The sequence below is a fragment of the Pinus tabuliformis genome, chromosome 1_1 (genome assembly GCF_031772625.1).
Source record: "Pinus tabuliformis cultivar Carrire ecotype Pingquan chromosome 1_1, CPIR1, whole genome shotgun sequence".
Classification (NCBI taxonomy): Eukaryota; Viridiplantae; Streptophyta; class Pinopsida; order Pinales; family Pinaceae; genus Pinus; species Pinus tabuliformis.
The window spans coordinates 587,932,360-587,940,981 of NC_142297.1; the positions used below are offsets into that span (position 1 = coordinate 587,932,360).

Consider the following 8,622-nt stretch of genomic DNA (forward strand, 5'->3'; position numbering starts at 1 on the left):
TTTGTTCACCAACCTGTGGTACGAGCTATGTGCAACACAATGGTGTTCCCTTGCTCTTATGTTGTGCCCAGAGTGTTGTGATCACCACACAACCTTTTCTTTCTTACTGCAACCTGTCTTGACGTAGAGATCCGCAGTCTTGTTGAATGTTGTGGTCAACCCTTGGGTATAAGTATGTAACTAATGCAACCACACAATTTTTTTTTTTCAATTGCGAAATCCTCCACCTCAATATAGATCAGAATCATTTCCTCGAACTGGTAGCAGAAAACTTCTAAAAAAGATTTTTTTTTAAATTGCGAAATCCTCCACCTCAATATAGATCAGAATCATTTCCTCGAACGGGTAGAGGAAATTTTCTAAAAAAGATCAATTAGGGTGATATTAGATACCACCCAAGATGGAAATGCCAGCTAGGGTGAGAATAAATTCCACCAAAGTTCTTTGCATAAATCTCTTAGGCTGGGAGCGTGCAAACTCTGATACCATTGTAAGATTCCAAATGTTGAAAATTTTAATGGATATAACACACTTTAGTGTTCTAATAAAAAAAATTCCGTAAGAAACAATAACACAAAGGAAATGCAACCCTTTATTTATACTATTAAGTCAAGAAAATAGTACATGCCCATAAAATAATATGAGAACCTCTGCAATGAAATGCATGGTTGTTCATCAAATGAGAAATCAAAGACACTGGAGCACAATCGTGAACCTTGGAGGGATCCACTAGCAAAATTACACCCACGAGGTTTTCGGATCAAACCAGAACTGACCTTGTCAAGTTATCAACAAAGAGAAAATAGATAGACAACTCAGTATGCTCCAAATGCCTAGCTCCTATCCCCTTTTACAAGCTCGATGAAATCTCTAGAAACCTTATTTTATTGTTTTCCCTCAAAAAATAAGGAAAATACCACAGTAAATACCATGGGCAAATTTCGTCCATTCTGACCATATCAAGAAAAAGGAATATTGCATAGATAAACATTGGAGACATTCACAAATGTATTGTGATAAAAAGAGAACGCAAAAAGAGATTTAGTGGATGATCGGAAAACATGGCCTAAAGTCATATGGTTTACAAGTCTTGAGGACCTACAATGGATAACTAAGAAAAAATTAAATTGCATTTTTTTATTTCAGTGTTGCTTCCCTAAAATAGATGGAGATTTGCACTATGGTAGAATATAATATTCACAAGTTTGATGTTTGTGGCAATGACATCCCAATTGATAGTCATTATAGGAGAATTGGCAAAGGATTGGTACATGGCTGAAATACAATAAGTACATATAAATTAGAAGGAGATGACAAGTTGGTGGATGGACATGTAGAGGGGATTAATGGAATAAATAGGTGAACATTTAATAGAAGGTATGTGATGTTACACAAGGAAGAAGGATAGAGATTAAACCCATTACTGTCCTTCTAAGACAATAACCTATTAAATGCATCTTTGAGCCAAGAGGCTCATTCTACAACTCAGTATGAGGGGATGTGTAAGTTTAAAATAATGTCGGCTAAAATTTAAGAAAAAATGAATATGTTGTAAAGTAATTAGAAGTAAAAAAAAAATGTGTGAATCACATGTTTAAATCTTATACTTTTCAAAAATATTTCAACAAGATATTAATATAAACTGTTTGAAGATCTATGTTAACTAATTTATGTGCATATCACCTTCATTTATATATCTATATATAGAAAAAATAAGTTTTTACGGTTAAAATTTTTATTTGGTCCTATATATATACTAGATTTAGCATTCCAAAATACAATTTAAACAATGAAAAATAACACATTGTATTTTGCACACTAAAAAAGTTTGATTGTGAAGAAATTTGATCCCTCTTGGCTCATGTTAGATCCCTATTTAAGATGGATCTATAGTGGTAAATAAACATCTCATTCAAAACAATCATAACAAATTTTCTTGAAGTATAACTTGTATTTTCCATGGAATTTTGAAGCAAATCAATGGCCTTGATTAAGGAATTGAGAAAAAGCTAAGTTGTGTGTACAGTTGTGCTCTTCATTCTTTCTATCAAAATATGCCCTCCATATATTGCAATTCACTATATATAACATGGCAACCTAAACATTAGACATTTTTACACCTTTTTGGGCAATTATTCTTATTAATTTTAGCAGAAATTTAGGAAATTTTGGAATCTTAAGTTTTAGTGTTGTAATATGTAGAAATAGAGTGTCTTAAAAGCTTTTGGAGTGTTAAATCCATTTATACATTTAAAAATATTTTTTAAGCAATTTTAATTCAACATATTAGAAAAATTTTATCACCAAATTCTAAAAAGAAAATAAAAAACATCTACTAATTAAACTCTTCATTTATAATTAAATGTGAAAACATTTATAAACATACAAATTATAATGAAAATAAATATATTTAAAATAAAATATTCTTAAAAATAATATACAAATATAAGTAAATAAACATAAAACTTATAATGAAAATAAATTTATTTTAAAAAATATCGTCTTAAAACAATATACAAATATAATTAAATAGAAGAAAAATAAATTTAAATCAAAAATCAAAATATCTCTAACATGGTTGACCTGTGATAGTGTCCAATCACTTGCAAAGTACGTCCAAATGGAAGGTTGCAAAAACCACAACGAACATTTTGACTTCAAAAAGATCGTGTCCAATAAAATCATGTGGAATCTTTGTAAAAACTAAAATATGAATCCATTCTCTACCTAAAATAAAAAAGAGAAACCAGCCAACTGTTATGCACATTGAGATGAGGTCGCAATCAGAAGAAACGAATGGTCGCCATCAAATGGACGGCTCCACTACCAAATTGCATAAAGAATTGGGTCCCAACTAAAGGAATCTTATCTGTGGTAAGGCAAATTTGCACAGGAAAATCAACTCAGTTACGCAGTCTTCGAAACTGTTTTTCCGAACAGGAACGGATGGATGGGAATGGTCAATAATGCTGTGACGGGAGGAAGAGGAAATTGGCAGGAAACTTCATGCTTCCATGTTCAGATTAAAGTATATTGCCACTTGATTTGCTCAAGGAAATAAGAAGCTCAGTAATGAACCACATACCAGAGCTGTTTTGTTTTCAATCGTGTGCAAAGACGTAGCTGGTAAATTCTCTGCATTCCTTAATCATTCAGACGCCAATATTGAGGATCAGCGCACTTTCTCAATCTCTGCAAAATATATTGTATCTGGCTTCCTTTTTATTCTATATCTAATGGCAGACTTTACCCCATCCCTTGACGCTACATCCTTAGCATCCACCTCCACGGCCCCCTCCCATGGCAATAACAACTGCTATGTTTATGATGCCTTTCTGAATCACCGCGGCCCTGATGTCAAGAAAGGACTCGCTACCCATATCTACTATCGCCTTAAAGGTCTTGGATTGGCAGTTTTTCTGGACCAACAAGAATTGGAAAGAGGAGAGGGCTTGAATCCTCAGATCGAAGGGGCTATTCGAACAGCCTCAGTGCAGGTTGCAATTTTTTCTCCACGATACGCTGAATCAAGATGGTGTCTTGACGAGCTGGTACAGATGTTGGAGTCGGGGTCGGCAATAATTCCGGTCTTCTACAAAGTCGGGCCCGCAGATCTTCGGTGTACGCGGGGCGGAGATGGAGTTTATGCTCGAGCTCTGGGCGTGCTCGAAAGGAAGAGAACATTTGATTCTCAACCACGATATGACCCCAACACCATAGAAAAATGGAGGAATGCTCTTTCTGCCGTGGCAGATATAAGCGGTTTTGAGCTGAAGGACAAGTAATTAGATTCTCCAAATCTCGCTCGCTATTATTTGAGTTTTATACATTGCTGGATTGATAAGTATATCACATATTATTTATGTAGATGTTTCTTATTAGTCAATTAACTGTGATTGTGAATATTGTTCAGGGAAGAGTGGCCTTTGAACATTGCTAAATATCCTACTGGCCTCGATGAGAAAATAAAAGATGTGGACAGGACATTCTCACTGCAGTGGCAAAGCCAGAAGGCTAAAGTTTTGGGAATTGTAGGTCTTGGCGGGGTAGGAAAAACTACCCTCGCTAAACAGTTGTTCAACCGAGAGAGATCGAATTACAGTCGATCTTGCTTCTTATTTGATGTCAGATCCAGGTATTTACCTTCCCTGCAGAGTAGCCTTCTTAAGGAGCTGATTCAATGGAATGCACAAATAAACAGCGTTGATGAAGGTATAGAGAGGCTCAAAACAGTTTCTCAACGGGCTCTTATCATTTTAGATGATATTGATCATATGGATCAAATGGATGCATTATGTGCACCGGTTAAAGATACTATTGATGTAGGTAGCTTAATTTTAATTACATCTCGCAATAAGGATGTGCTTATAAGCGCAGGTATTGGTGAGTCATCCATTTATACACTGAAAGGCATCAATCCAGAGCACTCGCAAGAACTCTTTTGCTGGCATGCCTTCGGTCAACCCCGTCCTGTTATAGGCTTTGAAGAAGTGGTTAAGAAGTTTTTGCATGTCTGCAATGGTTTGCCACTATCGCTTAAAGTGCTTGGGGCGCTTCTTCGTGGAAAAGATGATTTGAGGCATTGGAGTGCGCAATTGCGGAAAACCTCCAAAGTACTTCCCGACGATATACGAAGCAGACTTAGAATTAGCTACGATGCTCTCGATGAAGAGGAGAAGCAGATATTCTTAGAAGTAGCCTGTTTCTTTATAGGAGAGGACAGGGATACCGCTATAAGAGTATGGGATGGATCCGACTGGGAAGGGTTGCTGGGTCTTTGGAAGCTGGAAAACAGATGCCTGGTTGAGGTGGACAGTACGAACCGTCTCAGAATGCACGACCACCTACGAGACCTCGGCAGAGATATCGCCGGGAATCCAGAATATCCACGTCGTCTTTGGCGTTTCACAGAGAATCTTCTTCATGATATGTCTGGCCAATCACTTGTAAGTATTCTTGATGGACTTTCGAAATAGCCTTGTGCCATCAAAGTTGTCTGTCAAGTTCTGAAATCTTAGAACTTCCCAATATTTTCAATCTTTTTTCTGACAGCTCTGGGTGAACAATTCAGGTGCGTGGAATTAGCATGGTTCACGGAAATGGCCCTGAACAATCTTTTGAAAACCTTGCCGGCAGATGCAACCTAAGCAGGTTGCAGCTGCTTAGGGCTGAAAGTCATTCTGTTGAACGAGTATTGAGAAGTGAACAGTCACCACCACTATTATATTTCCGTTGGGAGCGTTGTCCTGAGTTCTCTTTACCTCCCTGGATTCAATTAAAGAATTTAAGAGTGTTACATATAGAAGGGCGACGACTGAAAAGACTCTGGCGACATGAATCTCACGTATAGTGTTGTTTTTCGTTTTTTAAACAGATCTATTTACTTTTTTTTCATATTGTAAAAATTGTTGAACTGAGTTTTTGTTATCGTATACCACAATGACAAAAAGCTGTAGAGGTTCAAACTCGCTTTAATAATGCATGTGAACATTGCAGGCACCTCTGCAATTGAGGGAATTGCATATACATGCTCCCCTTTCGAAAGTTCCAAAGTCCATTGACAAGCTCAACCGCCTCGAAAAAGTTGTTCTGCACACCGGATATCTTGAAACTTTTTCAAATGAATTTTGGAACTTATCAGGACTCCAAATTCTTCACTTGGGGTGCTCCAAGCTGCAAACCCTACCAGAATCGTTTGGGAACCTGACTGGCCTCCAAAGTCTTCACATGGGCGGGTGCTTCAATCTACATACGCTCCCAGACTCGGTCGGCAACCTGACCGGCCTCCAAAGTCTTCGTATGTTCATATGCTGCAATCTGCAGACCCTCCCAGACTCGGTCGGGAACCTGACGGGCCTCCAAAGTCTTTGCTTGGTCGGGTCCTCCAATCTGCAGACACTCCCACACTCGGTCGGGAAATTAATGGGCCTCCAAACCCTTAACTTGGTTATGTGCTCCATATTGCAGACGCTCCCAGACTCGGTTGGTAACCTGACCGGCCTTCAAAGTCTTTGCCTGGCCGGGTGCTCCAATTTGCAGACGCTCCCAGACTCGGTCAGGAACCTAACGGGCCTCCAAATTCTTAACTTGGCCGGGTGCTCCAAACTGCAGGCGCTCCCAGAGTCGGTCGGGAACCTGAGGCGCCTCCAAAGTCTTGGCTTGGCGGCGTGCTCCAATCTGCAGACATTGCCAGACTCGATCGGGAACCTGAGGCGCCTCCAAAGTCTTGACTTGGAATGGTGCTCCAGTTTGCAAACGCTCCCAGAGTCGTTTGGGAACCTGACGGGCCTCCAAAATCTTTACTTGGCCGGGTGTTCCAATCTGCAGAGGCTCCCAGACTCGGTAGGGAACCTGACGAACCTTAAAACTCTTTACTTGTTCGATTGCTTCAATCTGCGGAGTATCCCAGAGTCGGTGGGGAATCTGACAGGCCTCCAAAGACTTGACTTGACTGGTTGCTTCAATCTCTTGACGCTCCCAGAGTCGGTGGGTACCCTTACGGGCCTCCAGAGTCTTCGTTAGAGGTCGTGCTCCACTCTGCAGACGCTGCTCCCAATTTCGATTGGGAACTTAACGGGTGTGAGAGTGTCTTGAAATCTGCGGGTGTTCCAATTCAGAGATGTTGCCCAATATTGAACATTTGAGCTCGTTGGAGATGCTATAAGGGTCTGTGTCCCAAAGTGCATTGGAATGCAGGAGTAATGGAATAAGTGCGCCAACTAGTGGGAAGAGGCTGCCGGGAAGAGTAAGCTACAGCGAAATACAGGCCTGAGGAGGATTCATCGATTCAGAATGACAAACAAAACTGCCAGGCTTCTGAAATGCGTAGCGGGGGTTTGTCTAATATGTTTATGGGTGAGCATTGTAAAACTCCTTCGAATTCCGTCCTTGTTTGGTTTATTATGTGGCTATTAAGGTTTAAACCCTTCTTTTATTTTGCCATGTAACAAATCCATCTTATCGTCTGACAGCTTGGGGTTTGGCCTTAATCAGCTCTTCGATAATCCTTTCCTTGGTGCGTCTAGCAGAACAGGGGATGCCGTGAGGGGTGGGTTGCGAAAGCCTTGGGGTGCAGTGGAAGAGAAGGAAGCTCTGTATGTGTGGGTGGACATGCGGGGATTGGGGAAAGAAGACGTCAAAGTTTATGCGGAGGAGAAAGCACTGGTGATAAAGGGGGAATCGCTCTCAGACACAGACTTGAACGATGATAGATAGAACTACAACATCGGTATTGAACTTCGTCACCATGTTAGATTTAAGATTTTTTTTTGTTAGATTTAAAACTTTTGTGATTTATAATGAAGAAAATGAAGAATGGTGTTCCCAGATTTACAGAAAGAAAATGAAGAATGGTGTTCCCAAGTTTACAGAAGAGGAAATCAAGAATGTGATTACAGTGAATATTGAGTAGGGTTTTTGTATACACGTTGAACCGTGGAGGTTTTTCCTTTTTGTATTTTCATTGTCATGATGTTTTCTCTGGTTTAATCACAAGACAATGGCGCAGAGTGTAAAATTTCGAGGTTGAATTTTCGATGTAAATAAAAGTGGTACTCAGATTTTCAGTGTTAAAAAGATATCGGTGTATATAGATTCTAGATCCTAAATTCTCGCAGATTTTGGTTTTCCAGAGATTTTGATTCCGCACATTGTTATAATCAAAATTTCTATAAATTTTCATGTTCAGACTCCAATTGACTCCAATTTAGATGAATGGAATAAAATTTCTATTAATTTTCATTTTCAGACACACCAACCAATTTAGATAAATGGAATATGGAGAGTGATCGAGATAAGCTCCTCACACATGTTTTGGTTTGACTTTTTATAAAGTGAAACAACTTGAATAACACAACAACATTGCACACATTGAATGTAATCATTTATATGCATAGTGAATATAATCGTTTACAGAGAACATAAAAGATGACAGCCATTTAGAGAGGTGGATTGAAAAGATGATAGTCATTTACAGAGGTGGATTGAAAGAGGTGAGCTGTATGTATGAAAGAGGACAGTCAAGAATGGATTTTATTATTATTATTATTTATAAAATAATACAATTTTATATAAGAAAAATATTGTGTTTAGAGGTATTATTTAATTTAGTATAGTAAAGACGTTGTAATGTAATATTTTATTTAATATTTTAACTCTATTAAGTTATATAAAAATAAAAATAAAATAAATACATATAATTAATTATATTTAAATGAAATTTTTCTACATAGAATGATAAAATTATTATTGCTTCTAAATGTGTTCTTCGTTAGTGTGGTAGAGATATTGTAATGTCTTGTTAACATTTTCAATCCATCAAAATAAATAAAAATAAAAATTAAATTAAATTAAAATTAAAAAATAAAATAAAATAAAATAATGATTATATTTATTGCAACCTAGTATGATCCACATGTTGTAATGTTTGATATTTTGACTTGGGTCAAATTACATCAAAATAAAAATAAAAATAAAATAAATACATGAAATTAATAATTATAATTAATAGGATTCATCTTAAATTAGGATCTACCAACCTCCACAAGGGATCAAATCTCTTTTATGAAAGTATTGAAAGAGGTGATATATCATGTATCAGGAATGAACTTCTTTTACATGGAA

At 37.6% G+C, this 8,622-nt stretch overlaps 1 protein-coding gene across 3 annotated transcripts; it reads left to right on the top strand.

Moving 5' to 3' along the window:
* The first annotated feature begins 4,989 nt into the window (after positions 1 to 4,989).
* On the top strand, positions 4,990 to 7,560 carry LOC149214626 (uncharacterized). Of its 3 annotated transcripts, none has more exons than XM_089390933.1 (3): positions 4,990 to 5,344; positions 5,497 to 6,855; positions 6,972 to 7,560. In XM_089390933.1, exons 1-2 carry the CDS (start codon positions 5,087 to 5,089, stop codon positions 6,520 to 6,522), a joined length of 1,284 nt encoding a protein of 427 aa, XP_089247059.1. In that variant the 5' UTR covers positions 4,990 to 5,086; the 3' UTR covers positions 6,523 to 6,855; positions 6,972 to 7,560. The 3 variants fall into 3 exon arrangements, with proteins under 3 accessions (XP_089247059.1, XP_089247060.1, XP_089247061.1); XM_089390934.1 differs by having other exon boundaries at positions 6,994 to 7,560; XM_089390935.1 differs by having other exon boundaries at positions 7,029 to 7,560.
* Positions 7,561 to 8,622: the final 1,062 nt, after the last annotated feature.

What these genes read in the sequence shown, in the direction of transcription:
- LOC149214626 (XM_089390933.1), top strand. Translation starts at nt 5,087, where the DNA reads ATGGTTCACGGAAATGGCCCTGAACAATCTTTTGAAAACCTTGCCGGC. An exon ending in TCTGGCGACATGAATCTCAC is followed by an intron (nt 5,345 to 5,496) that starts GTATAGTGTTGT and finishes TGAACATTGCAG; the next exon opens with GCACCTCTGCAATTGAGGGA.